Raw genomic sequence first — 19,943 nt, 5'->3', positions numbered from 1 at the left:
GTGCCCAAAAAATATTTGTAAATGCTTTTATGTTGCACGCTGTCTAAAAAATTTAAATGTAGACCTCAAGAAGTTTTCAGAAGTCTAGAGATTAATATTAATATTAGTAAATCAAATTTTAAAATTCTTCAAATTTAGAGTACGATATAAAAGATATATGACAATGTTCAATTTCATTTATAGAGAACCATTTGCTGAAATTAAAAGTTTAGGAATTGTGTTTTTCGTAATTTAGATTTTTATTAATTTTTAGCTCTTATAGCCTAAATACTTATGATTATTAATTTTTTATCTTTTTATACCAACATTTCTAACCGCACTCCTTATTTTCTTCAAGTGCACTCATGCTAATGTGCATCTCGGCTTGGCTTTTCTCTCAGGGGATGGCCTTTTTACTTGGTGTCGCTGTCACTAAATTGAATTTTATGTGGCGAGTGCCAACTTTGATGTGTGCCTTTATTAATGGTTGCTGGGAACTGTCAGCCGGGCCCAAGAAGTGGTCCCAAGGACCGGAAAATGGGGTCTAAATCAGCACTGATAGAGCGTCGGCTGCGGAGGGTTTACGGTAATTGCAGCACAAACAGGGTCGAAAACCCCCGAGTCGGGCATGTAAATTCAATGAAATATGGCTTGCAAAAATGCCTCGCACAAGCAACGCCTCAAAATGCCAGCAATGTCCCGCCGACCATCCAAACATCCGACCATGAGACCATGAGACCTGGAGCCCATGTGACCATGATACCATGTGGCCATCTGACCAGCGGCGGCCAACGTCCGGACATCGAACGGCAGCTTGGAATTCCGGGCATAACTTCTTGCAGCAACGAGCAGACGAGCATATGTAAAAAGCGGAGCCAGCCAGCGACACATACTATAAGTACACAACACACGAACACACATTGCTGGCGGGTTTCCATGACACAAAAAAAGAAAAGCGTGCTCGAAAAAAAATGGAATGGAAAATCTAGCCAGCAAGTCTCTAAATTGTGCGGCCCTAAAAGTGTCCGGCGGCACATAATGCTCACAGAACGTGCACTGGAAATAAAATGGGGGTCTTGTCCTTGAATTAGCATAGTAGGAAAAGAGAAACAAACAAAAAGGATTTAAACTTAAAACAAAAAATAAAAATTGAAGTTATTACAATTGTTTATAGATAGTCATATAAATTTTATATACATTTTAATGAGCTAAAATTAAATAAAAAAGTATTATATGTGTTTTTTATTTGTTTTTTTTTTATTTCAAATTTGCCTGTATTATGGGCAAGAGTAAATAATTTTAGTTGCTTATAAATGAATCTTAATTATACATCCCAAAAATATAATCTTAATTGTACATTTTACATAGCTAATAAAAAACAATATTCATATAATTCAACATTGCACACTTGTTATGAATGCGAGTATAAGTATTGGTATATCCTTTATTTTACTTTTTCCTAGGCTAATCTTTAATATATATGTATTTATTAATTATATTTTTAAGTTTCAGTCCATTAATGGCTCTCTGAAATTCTCTAGGTGCATACCCACTCACACGCACACTCACAAATCCGTCCGTGTCCTTGCCACATGCATCGTCTGCTGGAGCTGCCGCTGCTGCTGCCCAATGGCCGCAAGGAATTTCACACAATTGCTAGAAAAATTGCAGAAAATTGAAAATGTGCGAGAGCGCATAAATTTTTACTGCGTCACTTGTGAATGCTAAATTGTTGTTATTTATGTGGGCACTGTGAAGCCAAGGTCCGCCACTTTACAGCCCCTCCCCCTATAAGATAAAATCTGTGAGAAGAATCGAATTCATTTCGCACATAACTTGATGTCCTGCCACTGGGTTTTGTGGCCATCTTCAGTGGGGAATGCAACTGAAGTCGGCAACAAAGCCCTGCAGCAGTTCAAGGTCACAGGATATGGAAGTCGGTGGAATAAAAGTTTACGATTATCAATTTTCACAGCAGTCCCCGCTTGAGGACGTGTAATCCCGTGCGTGCAAAGTGGCGAAAGAAACTGTAGCCCAAGTGGGCCATCGAGGAAACGATCAGCAGACTGACGCCCAAGGAAATGGCTTCACCCTGATGCTCCTCTAACCAATTGAGCACTTTCCGGGCAGGTTCCCTCAGCAGCTGCATGTGCTTCTCAGCCGCATGTTCGTGGCAAGTTTGGCCATAGAGGAGGATATAGGACACCTGCATGGTCTCCGAATCCCTAATTATCACATGCCTTTTATCCGGGCTGGTTTCGTTGTCCTGAAAGACGAACTCCACCACGGCCACGCAGCGCAGGATGGATCCGCACCTGGAGCCACCCACTCCAGCCTGGGGCTTACTCTTGGCCAAAGCCTCATTCACATCGCTCGTGAGTTCCAGAAACCTTCCATCACTCAGGGAGTTGGCGTTCAGTAGGGCGTAGAGCTTCTCCAACTTGCAGCCATAGAAGCCCAGGCGAACGGACTCCCTGTTGTCCTGCCTCAAACGGGCGTAGGCCTCACCCCTCTGGTTTTCTCCGCCCATTCGCACCTCGAAGATCTGGGTGGGTGGACGCCTGGGAGGAGGCATACCCAGGTGTGAGTACAGCTCACCGAACTCACTGGGTCGCAGGGAGCTCAGGGACACGCGATCGGCCTGATCCACCAATACGTCCGTCAGCAAACGAACCACATTGGGGGAGCAGGCCTCGTAATCGCAGTGCATGAGCTGCTGCTGCAGTGCCTCCAGTCTGGGTGCTTCGCCCAGGGTGTTGCACACGAGGTCAATGGTTCCCCAGTGACCAGGGAGAGGCCTCAGCCGCGTCCTGTAGCGATAGCTCCAGGCGGCGGCCACGAAAATCGTCCACAGAGCCTCACAGGCCAGGAAATCAACCTGAAGACGTCGCTGCAGGAGCAAGAGATCCTTCAGATTGGGGATCTCCGTGCCCCTTGCCGAGTTATATGGTACCACCGTGGACCGGGGGAGTAGGGCAGCCAGCTGATCCGCTTCGCCGGCATCGCACTGGGAAATCCCGCGGATGAGGCTCCCGTTAGCACAGTCATTTTGCACTGGATTCTGATTTTGATTTCCCTTCAGAGACTGAAATTTTGAAATTGTTTCGCAGAGTTTTCGGCAAGCCGTCGGGCATCAATCTAAGCCTCCGACAATCGAATGAAGTGTGTCGCCCAGGTGGCAGGTCGGATGATTGCCCCGCACAGGTTGCAGGAGATTGGATTTCGTCCTGGAAGGCACTTGAAAAAATAAATCGAGGATTTGGTTGGGGTTTCTAGTAAGTTTTCTAATGTTAGAAAGTGGTGATACTTGTTGGACTCACAATTTTGACAATTAAGTCGGATTCTTACCTACTCAGAATAAATTGAGGGTATTGACAATTCGTTATTTAGAAACAATTTAAGTAAATTATGTAAAGAAATAAATAAATTGATTTTATTAAAGATAGACAGATGAATAGATAGGAAGGTATGTAAAGAGTCCGATAGAAAAATAGAAAGATAGATAGATAGATAAATTAATAGATAGATATTTAGATGGATAGATAGATAGATAGATAGATAGATAGATAGATAGATAGATAGATAGATAGATAGATAGATAGATAGATAGATAGATAGATAGATAGATAGATAGATAGATAGATAGATAGATAGATAGATAGATAGATAGATAGATATACCGATAGACATATAGATAGATGGATAGATAGATAGATAGATAGATAGATAGATAGATAGATAGATAGATAGATAGATAGATAGATAGATAGATAGATAGATAGATAGATAGATAGATAGATAGATAGATAGATAGATAGATAGATAGATAGATAGATAGATAGATAGATAGATAGATAGATAGATAGATAGATAGATAGATAGACAGATAGATAGATAGATAGATAGATAGATAGAAACTTCTAAGAAAGATTGATACATTAACAGAAAAATAGATTATTATTATATTATATTATATTACAAGTTATTATTTTAATGCAGGTGAAAGAGCTTTAACATCCCAGGTAATAGATATCTTATTTCTATATAGTATTGAATCCAATATAATTGAAGAAGTAATAATTAAAGATACATATATAGGTCGCATTCCTCCAGATCTCATTGTACTATTCAAAGAATCCGTAATTTCCTCGAGTGCAGGCATGGTAACAGTTGGCAAGAGTGATCTCCGGATGGGTTATGCTCGGGCGGCTGCTGTGGGTGGTTGCCTGGTTGGGCTGTAATTGATTAATGGAGCCTGATGTCGAATGCCTGATGCCTGCCGTCTGCCGCTTGACGGCTGACGCTCACCTTATGTCGAGGGTGACTTAACCTAGACGACCCGAGGTGAGATGAGACGATGTCGATTCCGAGGCAGAAGCCACCACCGGCTGGGCAGGAGTGGAACGGTCAAAGTTGCATCATAGCTACGCAGTTAATTGGATACTTTTTCAATACTTTTATCTGCGGCAGCAACCCCAACCGTTGGGACTCTCCACCTGCTGCTGCATGCGTAATTTATTGATATACTCCCGCTAAATTATGAGTCTCCTGGGGGGCGCGAGAACGAAAATTTTTTTTGTTTTTCCCACCCAGCGAGGAAGCTGCAGGTGTGGGTCTGTGTGGAAATCAGTTAACCGAAAAAGTTTGCAACTTTTTGCCTGTGCCGTGCTCGCTGCCTGTGAAATCAAAGTTGGAGTTTATTCAAATAAACGCCGACATTAAGAGAGTTGCAACTGTTGCGTTGCGTCGTGGAAGGCGTCTCCTGGCATTCGACGGCATAAATCAGGGCCAACAGCCGTGGCAACTTTTTTCGCAGATAAACTTTTGACGTCATTTAACCCTCTTTTTTCGGCTTTTTCGGGGGTGCCTGCAATGTTATTAATATGCCCAAGTTTCTTTTGCCGTTGTCAATTCCCCGGAGGCGCCTCCTGCTAAATAATTCCAGTTCCCATCGATTTCCCGCCACCACGACAAGCGAATGTCTTTAAAGGATTTCCGTTTATTACACACTAAATGGGGGCCCATTTTCATATGCTCGTGATAGGCAAAAAGTGGCGGTTAAACAGCACACGCAGTTAGGGAAAGTTACCACATTATAAATATAGCAGTTGGGGCTATAGATAGGACACATTTTTAGAACAACTTCCAAAAGTTTCTTTTGACTTGCAATTATAAATCTAAATTGATAATGAAATGAAGTTGAGTAATTAAAAGATACAAAAGGTTGTAAAATATAACATTAGAAGGAACTGTATTTGAAGAATAATTTCAAATCCGATTTCTCAATGTATTGTTAACTTTCAACACTGAGTTAAGTTTTTTCTGACTGATTTTACCAATGAACTGCATAATAAGTTATCACTGACGGCAGATGCAACAAAATTTTTTGACTCATCGTTCACTTTAACTTCTTGTTATATAATAAACCAGAGCTTTAACATGACATTGTGAAATTGGCCCTAATTTTGATGGCATTTAATTTAATATTGATAAATATGTAAGGCTAGTTACTGTCCCTCATTGCTGCCAGTTTTCCTGCCACATCGAACCCACCAGCGAGCCTTGAAAAATCCCCGAGACTTAAGCAAATTAAAAGCTGGAGATGGATAAATACGATTTAACAGACTCCACAATCCGCTCCACGTAGATGCTGTTGTTGTGCAGGACAAATAGGAAATTTCGCAGCGGCAATGAGTTCTGAAACGCAGAAGATGAAACGTGAATCAGTGCGGCGAAATCAATTATCAGAAACACTCTGCATCGAATGGCTGATAAATATATATGGGCTCGGGACCGGGGAAAATAAATATAAATTGCCTGCTGGCTGGCGATTTGATTTCATAAATATGTGCCTCACGTAGCCCAGCTCAATTGCCAATTAGAAGCGAGGCGAAAGGAAAAAGGCAGTGGGAAAGGCGGCAGAAAAACATAAAAAGAAAAGGCAGTGGCACTTGAAAATTCTGAGGCATCAACGGAAGTTGATTTGTATACGGAATCGCATATAAAAGTTGCCCACTTTTAACCTGCACCTTCCATTCTGGCCAAAACTCAATAAAGCAATCGGAAATTTTTCTCACGTCCCTGTGGGAAATTATTATGGAACCTGGCAGTCGAGGACGGCCGTTTCAAATGGAATTCCTTTAAACAATTTTCCCCCAGAACATGTATACATAGAAAGGAGATGGGGCCCGAGCAAACAAAGCGTGTCCCCAACTGAAATACAATTACCACATGGGGATTCCGGGTTTCCGACTCACCTGCAGGCCGCTCAAAATTTTGGCAAACTTGGGACTGCTAATGCTGTCCACAAAAGCGGCGAACTGTTTGTTGCTCTCGAACTCGTCGAAAAATAGGGCATACAGTTGGTCCTGCGGCAGGATCTCCAGGACCCTCTCCACCATTCCGTGCAGGCCACTCTGCGCCTCGCCGGCGGCCGAGCTGCCATCCTCGGTGGTTGGGGCCTTAGGTGCTTCTAAAAAATAGAGGACATTTAAAAAAGACTTAAATATATAATAACCTAATTTGAAATGAATACGAAACCTTGATAAATGGGACATAAGTAATGGTTTAAATGTATAGTAAACGTATAGTAATATTAATATTAATTTAGTTTAATCAAAAGAAAATAATATTCAGTTGCCGTGAATATTAAAAACAATAAATCAAAATCTCTGAAAACCCCTTTAAGTAGGCTTTAATGCCTTGGAATTGCCCAAAACATAACGTATACGCACCTTTGACGTCTGCCGATCCCAGAACGGAGTGCTTGAACACCGCCGCCACCGCGTGCATAACCTTGATCACATCCAAGCCGTGGGCACCCAGGTAGTTGGTGAACTCCTCGACCTCCGGCAGCTGAAGGATCTTGCGCTTGATGTCCGCAAAATCGCTGCTGGCGAGGAAGGCATAGGCCCTTTGGAACTCGGCATCGTGGTGATAATACTGCGCGGCTATGGACTGCACTTCCTGCAGGGGAATCAGGGCCACAAAGGCGCTCAGATCGACGGAGCTATTGGAGGGAGTGGGCTTCTTGCGACTCAGGAATATCAAATCGTCGGAGGCGTTGCCCTGGTCACTTTCGTCACTCTCGTCGCTGGCGGTTCCGTCCAGGGTCACGAAGCCAATGCCACTCACATCCGATTCGTCACTGTCCGGCGCTATCAGTTCTTTCTGTGGGAAACCCATTGAAAGGGAAAACCCAGCCGCACAGACCACTAAGAGTACCAGGTGACCGCGATTCATTCCGGCGATGTGATCTTCTGCACCGATTCTGAACTTCTGGCCGCCACTTCCCAGGCTACTTTTTGCCCGCCGCTCTGTGGAGACTTTGGAGACCATTCGAGACTCCGACAATCGTTTTGTCCCAGCGATTATTTAATTTAATCAGCAGCATTCAACAAAAACCCCAGTTTATGGAGGGGATTTCATGACCGAGGTGCAGCTAGGAGAGGTCACAACACTCTGAGAATAGATTATAATATTTGGAAGGCTAAAGTTTAATGTTTATTAGATTACAAATTTAATAATACTTATTATTTTTAAAACATGATGTATAGGGGTGAATTATAACAATTTGTAAGAATCGTAGGATTCAAAGGAAGATTAAAAATAAATATAAATACCGAGTGATATTATAAAAAAGTAAAAGTAACCATCCACTTAGCCTTAAGCTGTAGTTGGGTAAATTTTCTTTTGAGTGTATCTTACATCTGCAGTGAATAAATATAGATTTATGGCTATCATCGGTGGCTTCGATTAGGCCATAAAACACGGCTCGTTTTCAACCTCGTAAATTATCCAAAGTGGGCGGGCTTCCTGTGGGCGGCGTTGGCCAACTGCATTTCCGCCGATGGAAATCAAAGAAAAGCGCACCCAAAACACCCCACTCAGCGGGCGCCTGAGTGTGATGTTCACACTTTGACAGCTGGCGGGAATGTCACCCGGTTAGTCACTGTGTGTGTCACTCAGTCACCCAGCCAGTCACTCATTCACTCAGTCATTCAGTCAATCGCTCAGACGCCCATTCAGGTCTCGTTTCCAGCTCGCTCGCTTGTCAAACTGTGCATAAAATATGTACATGCATATGTACCCATCCCACACCCGCACTCGCACTCGCACTCACACTCACACCCACTGAGTGATGTATTCATTTGCTCATTCAGCAAGTTAAGTAGGAATAAAATTGTCAATTTTCATGTCATTATTTCATGTCGCCGTCGCCGTCGCAGTCGCCGTTTGCCGCTCACTTTCGCATGTGTCAACTGTGACACTCTCCACATTCCCGCCGCTGTGTGTTCGCAGATATGATTTATTCACTTGGCTTGATTTATTACAGGCCCACAGAACATTGTTCTGTTCTGCCTACAAACCAATAATAATTGTATCGCCGTCAACGTCAGCCGACCGAACTTTAGTTGCACCGCAATTTTTTACATAAATTATTTCGCTAAGCCCCCAACTTGATTAAAACTTGGCCTATACTCCGGGCTGGGGGGCTGTCGCTCCTGGCCTCCCCGTAACGTATGACACTTTATGAATTCGGAGCGCAAAGTTTCGAGGGCTCAAAGTTTGCCGGTGTCGGTTTGGCTGCAACCGTAAACAATTGGCCCGGCCAGTTATCCAGCACTCGGAGAAATTACCACTAATTGGATTTTTCAATTCAGTTTAATTAGTGCTGTATAAAATATTAAGGGTCGAGATCCACAGGGGCTTTATTATTAGAAAATTAGTACTGAGCTCAATGATTTTTTTAACAAACAAACTATTATTGCTAAGAAAGTACCTTTTAATATATTTAATCTTATTGGTTTTAAGCTTTTCAATTTTCCTCACAATTTAAGAGATTTTTAAGTTTTTTAATCCATTTTCTCAACTTTAAAAAAAATGTATACAATTAAGATATCCAATCGCTTGAAGTAAGGCTCTTATCACAATGGTTCTGGATACTTAAACGATACACTGATGAAAGCATGCAGAATGTTTATTAATTTATTTTATTTTAATTTATAGCACTGTATGTTACTTAACAGTATCTTACTTTGGGAAATATAACTTAAACAATTTTTTTTTGTATTAAAAATACCTAAAGTACATACATGTGACTAACATATAATCAAAGATTTGGTAGAATAATTTAAATATTTAAAAATTGTATCATCCTTTTTTATCTGTTTACTGAACTTATACATTTAGTTTGAAATATTAAATTTAATATTTATGTTAAAGTACGTATTCTTATTTTTTGTCAGTGCACATGTTCACACCCCTTGCCCGGCTCCCGCAAGTGTGCCGGGCGGGCCGAACTTATAAATTAATTTGGCCCCGGCAGAATTCTTCAGTGAGCTGCTGGCATACCTCAGCTGCCATAAAGGTGCCGTCGGCCCAACTTGGCGGCGACTTAATTAACTGCAGTCCGGCAAAGTCAGCGGTACACACGCACCTGAGTCCGGGCTGGGGAGGAGGAGCGGGGGGATCAGAGGACGCAGTGCATCCTGGCAGGACGAGGACGAGGACGAGAACGCGGAGGACAGTTAATTTCATGCTGCCTGGCTGCCCCCCTCGACGCCATGTGTTTTAAAGTGATTTCCTTGGCCAGGCGCCTTTTGTTTATGTTGCGGCATAAGAGCGCCGCTTTACCGCAAGTGTCAACATTTATTTCCAACTTAACACTTTTGGCGTAACATGGCGCTTAATCCGCAGCGCCAAGTCGAGCCGCGCCAAGAACTTGACTAATTTTGTGCAAAGTTCAGCATTAACATTACCGCAAATTAGCAAAAGTTTTCGCACAAACAGCCGCAGCGGAGAAAAACAAAAAAAAGGGGGGTACAATCCGAGGAAAAAGGGCGAGTTCCGGAGGGGTAGTAAATCCGATTGCAGGGATTGCATGGAGGAAGGCGCCGAGACTGGGGGGCTGCAGGGAGCACTTTGAGTTGTGGCATCAGCAGACGTTGCCCGTAGTATCTGGGATGGTTCACTGACTGCCATAAATTAACTTGTCTAGGCCCGATTCCTTCTCCTTGCCAGGCGGCCTGTCCCCAAAACTTCTTGCCAGATTCCCCAGCTGGCTCCCGGGCAGCCCGTCCCTTCTTCCCGAGCTTGTAATCTGTTTCACACTTAATGTTTTCCCTCTGCCAGTTCGGTTTGCACTTTAGCAGCACGTAGAAAGAGCTGTTGTTTAATTGGGAACATGGCTCCAAAATCGAAGTGTCAGCAGATCGGTAAACTACCAAAAGGAAAAAGATACACAAGCTTGAAAATGATTAACTGCAATTTATTTAGGCAACCAACATAGTACTCTTATAAAGTTGATTGAGTTAGATTTATCTATTTATGTAAGACCTCCATGTAGCTAGTTGTTTATATTGTTGTTGAACGGGATCATATGGCAACATATTACTTAACTTATAGCTTTCCATATAGGAAAAATGATTTTTTAAAAATTCAGCAAAACCAACCTTACCTTCATTATTATTATAATTCTCTATTACTTCCAAATTAAGTCTCTAAATAAAAACAATATTTTATGGATTTTTATGCTTTTCTTTTAGCTTGATCTAATAAATATGGTAATATGAAAATTGGTTTCAATATTTTTAAGAACTATTATAAAAAATTTACATTTTGACAAATTTTTGCAATTGGTTTCCATGCAAATTATATTTTCAAATCCATGAAATATAATTTTTCCTCATGCTGTTTTCTGTAAAAGGATAATTATATTTTATTTTAAAGGCAAACCTATTTATATACTCTCTGTGACACTTTACTAAGGAGAGGGTCACTTCATAAAAATCATATTTTTCCTTAACATAAGGAAGATATAACAAGTTGATATGTGTGTATAGCAAACGGCTTTCTATAAATGGAAAATAATATTTTGAGGATTCAGCCAAGCCAACATATTTAATGCCTACCTATTTATGTGATGCCTGCCCCTCACTGCGACATTTCGATGCGATATGGGTTATTCATAGATGGACAGATCAATCGATGGATACTTTATCCACGCCGACTTGTCCCCGTCAGATGTCAATCAGTTTTTCGGGCTTGGCTCTGATTTCCCGCGCCTGACCCCCGCACAGGATGTCAGCGGAGCGTAACAAAAACAGAAATTATGTCCTTACACACAGGTCATCGCTGTCGACCGACATCTGCCTGCGCAACCTTCAATCAATTGGGGTTTTTGGCATTTTCGTGGCGCGTTGGCGGGGGCGGGGGAGGGGTCATTCTGGGGGATGCCCCAACCCATCCTTCAGATTGAAGAGCAGAGTGTTCCGTCGCTTTTGACACGTTTGGCAAATATTTGAGCACGTCTAAAAGCGCGTTACGGTCTTCGGGCCAGGCGTTCAATATTTTCCGAGGCATTGCAGCGGCGGCGGCAGCAGCAGCCTCTCCTCAGATGACCGACTTGCCCCGCCCACTTTTCGGCAACTAGCTTTTCCGCCGCCCCCTCGCTTTTGCCACCCATCGCGTGGCAGTGCGTGCTTTGCCCTTGGCCTGTGGCTTAATTAATTTTCGCTTCCGTTAACAATTTTTATGCGGACTTGGCTCCTCGGCTGCGCTCGGCATGCGCTGATTTCGTGTTTATGGGTCCTTTAATTCGCCACTAATACGGCTCCGTTTGCGGCGGAATTATTTGCCGGATACATGCGATTAGTTTTGCCCAGATTGCGAATAGTTTTTGCCAAAGCGTGCAACAAGTTAATTACATAATTCAGCGCTGCTCCTGATATTTATGCTGGTCGGCGGCTTTCGGGACTCTGCACTTTCGGCATAAACCAAATAAACACTAAATTCCAGTTAAATAGGCAACGACACCAGCAGAAGCGCCAGAAACTTGGTCAAAAGAAATATAAAATGAAATTAAATTAAATGAAATAGCAAGAGCTGAAGGCAGCTAGCTGTAGGGGGCAGCAGTGGGGGCAAAAAAGAAGACTTAAAAAATAAGCTAAAAGTCTTTTGAAGTTGCCAAAGTAAAAGCAGGGGTAAAATGCGATGGTGGAGCGGGAAAAGCGGGCAAACAGCGCGATATAAAGTTGGGGCTTTTTGGCTTTGACGCACGTAGCTCCCGATTTGAAAGTTTGTCGTGTGTGCTCTGTATCGCATATGTATACACATTTGTGTATGTGCTTTTATAGCAGGAATCGACAGAAATTCCCAACACTCACTGCATCGCTTTTATTAAGCTTATACATTTTTTATTTAAGACTTTTCACTTTGAGCAGTTTTGTGCAAGCCTCGGGGCGGAAGGCAAACAGCAGCCACACCGACAGTCATGTGACATTTATTTGAGCTGCCAGGAGCTAGGAGCACTCCAATTTCCCCTTCAAAGGCCACCTCCCACACTCCATTGCACTCGCCAGCTAGCCCGTCGAGGCCCATAAATTATCCAAATAGTTAATGCCCGAAATTGTGAAATAGTGCGACACTTTCATTAAATGCCCAGAGCGCCGAATGGCGAAATGGGGAATTTCAATAAAAATGCCAAAACGCAGTGGCCACGACATGCGATGCGAAAACATTTGATAAACTGCAACAATTTCCCCAAGGGCCGGCCACTTTTTTATGGCGGCCAACCGCCTGTATTAGTTTTGCGCATATTTAAGCTGCAAATGCGACCAAATCCATATGGAGTTTATTCGATTTGATTTGTGGCCAGCTGAAGTTTGCAAAGTAAAAATTTTACCAATTTCGCCCGGTTTGATAATAAGATGGAGGGTATCGTTTATTTGCGTCTGCCTACAGGGAGAGAAAGTAATTAACAATTTTTTAATTAAATAATATCCATAAAAGGTAACTAAATATTTAAAATTTCAGTTAAAGTTTTGTGGAGTTTATATCAAAGGAAGAATTCGATAGTTAAAGATACAAGCAAATTAAAAATAAATTGGTTAAAAATATAAAAATAAATTAAATTAATAAGATTATTATGCAGTCAAAAAAAGAAACCCTTCAATTATGTTTAATTCTTTATTCTTTAAAAACAAATTATTTTTTTTTTCCAAATTAAAAATAGTTTTATGTACTCAAAAAAGGAAAAATATTATTATGCCATAAAAAATGATAAAAAATTTAAAGATGGATTAAATACGTCGAATACTAATTGGCAACCTTTGCTTTTCTATAAATAATATTTTAGCGCTTAATTGCGAATTAAAGAGATGAGATATCTAACATTTCATTTTAATTTTCTTAGTCAGTGACCATCTCTTTTTTAGTTTTATATTACTTCACAGTTTATCTATTTTTCCCTGTGTAGTAGCTGAGTCTGGCGGGTCCTAAAAAAGCGTCACGTGGTGCATATAAATTGCCAGGTTTCAAAACTTTTTCGTAGAGGTGCAAATTACTTTTGTTCTTTTCTGTTTGCCCCCGGCGTATATTTGCTAAATTTCAGTTTTTCCTGTTTTTTTCCTACTTCAGCCTGACAACTGTCAGGCATCGAATTGACCAGAGTTTTTGGCATTGCCTAAGCGTGCGTGTGAATGACCAAAAACTGGACATCGACAGGGACGCACAAGTATTTATAGCAGACTATCGAGTATGTGTGGTCAAAGGAAATCAATTTCCATATGCAAAACTTTTTTGCTGCACGTACTGGACGAGAGGGAGCCCCGAAATCGAATTTTGTCCATAAAATATTCAAATTGTTCCGTATAAACGACGCATAAACATTCTTTGTGCAGGGCACCTGCAGTCCCCATGCCCATTTCGCCGCCCATTTTCATTCCCACTTCGATCCACCATCACCCCCGTCGACTCGCATAAATTTTTATGTTCAAATGCCAAAGGCCGTAGGCGGGCGATCGCTTAATGTGTCCCGCGGCAGAAATTCAATTTGTAGCACATCCGTGGCCGAAAAGCAAAAGGTAAAAAAGCGGCTGACAGAGGAGCAAAGTGCAAATGCGAAAAAAGTGCAAATGTCCAAGGAGCTGGGAGCAGGGAGCCCCGAACAAGGATCCAAATAAACCGAAACAAAACAGCAGCAAAGTCTCCCCCTCAGGATGGCTGAGAAAAACACTGCTCCTGCTGCCTTGCTACTTTGCCACTTTGCTATGCGAACGATTGATTGAAAATTGATTTCATTATGAACCTGTGATGCATATTCCCCCGACCATCCAGTGGCCCAGCCTCCAAGCACATATCCTTCGACACCACCCGGCGTTCCCACAGAGTTTTGTGCATCTCGGTAGATAATTGGATTTCAGAAGGTCTCCGGTCTCTAGTTCCTGTTGCTCTAGTGTGTTTTGTGCCCTTCCACTTCCAATTAGTTATGGAATTTTTGCTGTATTTAAATTTTTGTATCCCCCAGTTAGTCTTATCGGAATGTGCTGGTTGAGAGGGGAGCGCAGCAACCCGGTTCCCGGACATTTTCCGAGGAAATTAAGCCGCTTATGGCCGGGCCATTCGGTTCCCTTTGTTTTTTAATGCTCAGCCACGGTCCGCCTGAGATCCCTTCGGTTGGGGGCCAAAAAGTATTACCATTCCACTTAAGATTCCGCCGGCCAAGTGCACTTGAGATGGCCACAAATGGCACTGGCTGCTCCTGTGTTGTCTGTCGCGCGTATTTAGCATAAAAGGTGCGGCCAAGACTTTGATGTTCGGAGAACTGCGACCCCTAACCCCGACATTGTTGATATTTTGCATCAAAATTCTGACAAACTTGTTCGGCGGGGGGTGCGCATGGGGTGGGGGTCTAGATCCGAAGCGGAAGTGGCGACATTTTAGGATGTCACTCCGAGTTTGAGGTCGCCGCAAAGTGCGCAACACAATTTGCATAATGCCCGGTGGGACGGATGGATGTGGATGTGGATGTGGCTGCGGATGTGGATGTGAATTTGGATGTGGATGTAAGTGGGGATGTGGTGGAGCGCGCGGAGTGGCGATGCTGAATGCGGTCTCAAATTTGGTCTACGTTTTGGGTTACTGCACAGCGGGAAAAATTAATAAATTAAACTCCATTACGAACGAACATTTGTGGATTGCAACTGTTCTGAATGGCATTTTTTTAATTTTTATAATTCATAATTTACGTTCTTTGCTGCAGATATTCTCTTTCTGAATTTAGAGTTTTCGTAATTTGAACTAGGGTTGGAAAAACATCTATAGAGGGCTCCATCGGTACTTTTGGCTATCAATTTGAATGAGAAATGTAGCTTAGCGATAATATCGATAGCCAAGCCATTGATGTTTTGATTATTATATAATCGTCGATAGTATCGATAGTGCTATCGATCATTCTATTTTCCTTAATCTATTTAATCTAAACTAACTATATTTCAGAACCCGAATATGAATATAACTGTAAGCATAGACGGATTTAACTTAATAGTTATGAAATATTTAAAAAATATTTATTGTTACAAAAAAAAGTTAAAAAAAATTATTAAGCTAATATTGTCATAGTTATGACCATCATCATCTTACCATCTTCTTCCATCTTCTTTTAACAAAGAGTATATGGGCTTGGTAGGTAAAACAAGTTGGGGATCCCAAAACGTGACATTCTAGGTAATGTAAGTACCACTTCTCTCAGTGCATGCAAATGAGTGCGAAACGAACAAGCAGGCGGTCCTATCTGCCCCAGTATTGGTTCAGACCTTGTTCGGACAGTAATATCCCACATTGTTATACCTTACAGATCCCAAAACATCCAGAAACATCCCCGAAAAAGGCACCATGCCCAAGGACGCGTTGCTTAAGTCGCCCAGGACGAGCAAGGAGAAGTCGGAGCATAAAAAGGAGGCGCAGGCCCTCCAGCTGAAGTGCGTGAGCGACTTCGAGAGGTCCCACAAGATCGACTACCTGCCTCGCCACCTAAACACCTTCTGGAAGACGGACACCCGGCTGTCGGCCTCCAAGCTAAACGGTCTGTGGATGCTGAACAACACCAACTACAACAAGGGACTGGCCTTTACACTGAACGAAAGGCGGGTGCTGTCCATCCACGGACTACTCCCGGTGGCGGTGCGCACCATTGATGAGCAGGTGATGGCCTGCGCGAAGACCATAGCCACGTTTACCACCCAACTGCAGAGGTATGTCTACCTGACCTACTTGTCGCGCAGGAATAGGCGCTTGTTCTACTACCTCCTGCTGTCCAATCCGGAACGCTATGTTCCCCTGACCGATGCCTCCGGTTCCATGGAGGTCCTCAAGATCCACAGGATGCTGCACTCGGTGGGCCAGGGCCTGTTCATCTGCATCAAGGATCTGGGTCACATTCCCCAGATCCTGGCCAACTGGCCTTACAGGTTGGTTCGCTGCCTGCTGGTGAGCAATGGGGCCTCGGTGCTCAGTCTAGGTGACCTGGGTGTGGATGAGATGCCCGTCCTCTTCTCCAATATCCACAACAGCGTGGTCTTCGGCGGCATTCATCCGGATCACTGTTTGGCCGTGATGCTGGATGTGGGCACCAATAATGAGCAGCTGTTGCAGGACCCCGCCTACACTGGCCTCAAGGAACATCGTACCTCGGAAAAGCTGTACGACAAGTTCTTCGAGGAGTTCACCCTGGCCGTGCTGCAGCAGTACGGCTCCCATGCCCTGATCCTCTGCAAGGACTTCGAGGCCCAGAAGGCCAAGAAGCAACTGGAGTTGTACCGCGCCCGCCAGTGCATCGTGGACGTGGACTTCCAGTGCCTGGCTGCAGTGGCTCTGGCCGGAGTCATAGTTTGCAACCGCCTGAAAAGGGCATTTTTCTCGGCCAATGTCTTCCTGTTCTACGGAGGCGATGCCATAAATATTGGCATGGCTCGACTGTGCATGGCCCTGCTGAGGAGAGAGGGTATCATCGAAATGAAAGCCAGGGAGAAAGTGTGGTTCTTCGATGCCAATGGCTTGGTGGTGCTGGGCAGGAAGGACATTCCCGAGGAGCTGCTGGAGTTCGCCAATCCCAGAGAGCCAATTGCCAGCCTGTTGGAGGCCATTCGGGAGCTGAGGCCCAATGTCCTGGTGGGTGGCTCCTCGCAGCCGAACAGCTTCACCCCCGATGTGCTGAGGGCCATGGAGAAGAGCTCTGATCAACCGGTGATATTTGCCCTGTCCAGACCCCGGGAACAGGCCGAGTGTTCCGCGGAGGATGCCTTTTCCTACACCAAGGGACGCTGCATCTTCATCTCGGGCTCCAAGCTGCCTCCCTTGAAGTACGCCAACAAGTGGTACCAGCCGGGTCATTGCACCAGTGCCTACTTGGTGGCCGGACTGAGTTGTGGCGTGATGTTGGCCGGCTTTACCACCATACCAGACGAAGCCTTCTGCGTGGCCGCCGAGAGATTGGCCAGCCTGGTCTGGCCCTGCGATCTGGAGAGGCGGAACGTCTATCCGCCGATGCGGAAGATCCAGTGCATCAGCCTGCAAATGGCCGAGGCGATTTTCACCTACGCCTTTCGCCGCGGCCTGGCCACCCTGTGGCCGCAGCCGGAGAACCCCATGGAGTACATCAAGGCCTCCATGTACAACCCGGAGTACCGCATGAACATCGTCGACGTTTACTGCATGCAGAACCGCACCATCGCCACCACCGAATCCCGCAAGTACTACACGCTCAACATCTAGGACCTGTACTTACGGCGGGGCTGTTATTACATGACCCTAACCGGAGGGTCAGGGACTTGGGGGCACCGCTAACTGGGGGCCAAATTGCATGGCATATCATGTCTAATAACAGTTGTTTGCCCCAGTCTGCATATTGATTTCGATTCGAACCCAAGTCGGAGCCCAAGTACGCCGGCGGGCAATTAATTGCATGCAATTTTCATGTGTCAACTCATGCTGTGTGGGGCTACACTGTGTGTATGTGTGTATGTGTGTATGTGCATGTGGGTGGTCCTCCGGCCGGTTGCTGAATTCCCCCCTGACTGCATTCGAAACTATCGCCGTGCGACAATAAAATAATTGAAACAACCACCATGAAATGGTAGGAAACATGGCCACAACAAAAAGTCAGACAAATTAAATTGCACGAGTCTGGCTTTGACAGGTGTGCGTCTGAGCGAAAGCATGATATTCCATTCCATTTATCAATACGGAAAATGAAATGCAACCCGGCATTGTGTCCGTTTGTCACATTGAGTTATTTGCTTAGGTTTTTCACTGCATTTTCCGGCTATCGTTTATCGGATGGCGTTGGTCTTTTGGCCTGAACGGAGAGCCCAGCTGGAATTTTCATTAGCCACATATATTTTTATGCAGGAACTTGAATTCCGATTTTATTTGGCATTTCTCACACTACGTAGGGCCCCAGGAGAGGACTTCGTAGCCAATCGTTTTCAGTTCCTGCGCATCGATGGAGTGGCCTGAGAGCTCCCGGACCACGCTCTGTACATTTGAGGTTTTCTGAAATTAAGGGAGGTGCTTCAATATAAAAGATATAAGAGGGCTTCAGAGGAAATGCATCTAGCTTATTCTCCCTTAGAAAAATTGTTTTTAAACTTAATATACCCCTTTAAAAACAATTATTAAAGGTAGCTTCGGAATGACTTTAAGAAATATTTTAGGGTTTCTCGTTACGTTGATCACAATTAAAGGCATCCCCATATCTCAAAATATCACAAAAAAATACCTTTATGCATTGTTACCATAATGTCTTATACCTCTTATCATATACAAATATATCTTACCCAAGCTGCCTCAGCCTTCGTCTTAAACTCAGCACTTTTCAATGCCTGGTAGAATTTCGCAAATAAGGGACTTTTCTGGCGTTTTTCATTGATCAAGGCCACAAATCGATCTCGGGGCAGATGAGTGAGTAGCTCCTGCACAAAGCTGGTGAAAGAACCCAGATTCTTGGTCTCTGAGATGGGTTCAAGTAGCACCAAAACAATCTCCTCTCTGGGAACGTTGCCCACAGACCTTGGTAATCTATTGTAATTGTCATGGTGCTGCCAGTACTTTTGCCTTTTTCCCTGGACAGTATCGTTCAGGTGCACAAAAATAATCAGATCCACAACTTCTGGCAGAGACTCAGTGCGTTGTTGTAACCTCTTGAAATCGGAGCTGCGCAAAAACTTGGCGGCTTTGCGAAAACCCGAGTCTGTGATCATGTGCTCGGCCACCAATTCGTCGATGGTGACACTGGGGATCAGCTTTTCAAAGTCTTTCAACTCGCTTATCAGCTCCGGGGAGTATCTGTACTTCCTGTAATAGCGAAACTTTCCCGAAACTAGCACAAGACTAAGGAGAATGAACTGTAGAGCCAGTCGTAAGGCTGACATTTTGGCAGCTTTTCACCTTGAATTCTAGGTTTATAACTTCTTTTTTCTGGTAATCAATGCTACTCGCTCAACGGTTTGTGTTTTACTACCTACTCAAATTTTCTCGTATAAGATTAAAAATTGTGTTTTGGTACTGCTTTTACTCTTTTAAAAATGGGCTTCTTGGTTTTTATGAAATGTTTGTAACTGAGGGTACATACTACAAATCCCTAAAGCACTTTCTTTGTACCTTAAATCTAAAATGTATCTGTTCGGTGAAGTAACAGGCTAGAAAAATATACATTAATACATATTAAAATAATGAAGGGAAAATGTTATTATTACTATAATAAGATAGAATAATAACCTAATATTATCACTATCATAAGATAATAATATTACAACAAAATATTTGATGTTGACTTTATCTTTGTATATCTTTTCAAAATATCCAATTTGTACTTATATTGAAAATATTGTTTCTAAATGGCCATTAAAATATTAATAATTATCACTCTACAATTTGACCTCATCACCCCTACTTACCAGTATTTTTATTTCGAAAAGAGTATTCGAAATTCGATGATCAATGGCATTATTCCCTCCCAAGACTCTCTTCTTATCGCTCTGTTTCGGCAAGTTTCCGCTCTCCGAAACATTGCTCATTTAAAATAAATAAAGGCTGAGTTCCACGAGCATTCGAAGTCGAATTCGAGCGCAAATAGGAACAGTTTCCTTTGTTCCCCATTTACAGTCGCCTCCCCAAATAAAAGA

The 19,943-nt window shown here is 43.3% G+C and overlaps 4 protein-coding genes across 4 annotated transcripts; 1 reads left to right on the top strand and 3 right to left on the bottom strand.

Annotated features, from left to right (window-relative positions):
• Positions 1-1,782: 1,782 nt before the first annotated feature.
• LOC108036277 (protein mono-ADP-ribosyltransferase Parp16) lies at positions 1,783-3,308 on the bottom strand. The gene is given in 2 exon segments (XM_017112288.3): positions 1,783-2,958; positions 2,961-3,308. Coding segments are annotated over 2 exon segments (1,077 nt in total). The 5' UTR covers positions 3,028-3,308; the 3' UTR covers positions 1,783-1,948.
• A 1,650-nt stretch (positions 3,309-4,958) lies between these two features.
• On the bottom strand, positions 4,959-7,244 carry LOC108036249 (uncharacterized). Its single transcript, XM_017112258.3, has 3 exons — positions 6,714-7,244; positions 6,237-6,451; positions 4,959-5,676 (listed from the first exon to the last, which is right to left on the bottom strand). Exons 1-3 carry the CDS (start codon positions 7,219-7,221, stop codon positions 5,569-5,571), a joined length of 831 nt encoding a protein of 276 aa, XP_016967747.1. The 5' UTR covers positions 7,222-7,244; the 3' UTR covers positions 4,959-5,568.
• An 8,315-nt stretch (positions 7,245-15,559) lies between these two features.
• Positions 15,560-17,883, top strand: LOC108036661 (NADP-dependent malic enzyme). The gene has a single exon (XM_017112943.2). The coding sequence runs from the start codon at positions 15,655-15,657 to the stop codon at positions 17,530-17,532; it is 1,878 nt and encodes a 625-aa protein (XP_016968432.1). The 5' UTR covers positions 15,560-15,654; the 3' UTR covers positions 17,533-17,883.
• Positions 17,884-18,155: 272 nt separating this feature from the next.
• Positions 18,156-19,280, bottom strand: LOC108036662 (uncharacterized). The gene is made up of 2 exons (XM_017112944.3): positions 18,597-19,280; positions 18,156-18,312 (listed from the first exon to the last, which is right to left on the bottom strand). The coding sequence occupies exons 1-2, from the start codon at positions 19,188-19,190 to the stop codon at positions 18,205-18,207; spliced, it is 702 nt and encodes a 233-aa protein (XP_016968433.1). The 5' UTR covers positions 19,191-19,280; the 3' UTR covers positions 18,156-18,204.
• Between the last annotated feature and the right edge of the window lie 663 nt (positions 19,281-19,943).

Source organism: Drosophila biarmipes, chromosome 2R (assembly GCF_025231255.1).
Source record: "Drosophila biarmipes strain raj3 chromosome 2R, RU_DBia_V1.1, whole genome shotgun sequence".
NCBI classification, from domain to species: domain Eukaryota; kingdom Metazoa; phylum Arthropoda; class Insecta; order Diptera; family Drosophilidae; genus Drosophila; species Drosophila biarmipes.
The sequence above is the reverse complement of the archived record's forward strand: the minus strand, read 5'-3'. Positions and strand labels throughout refer to the sequence as shown.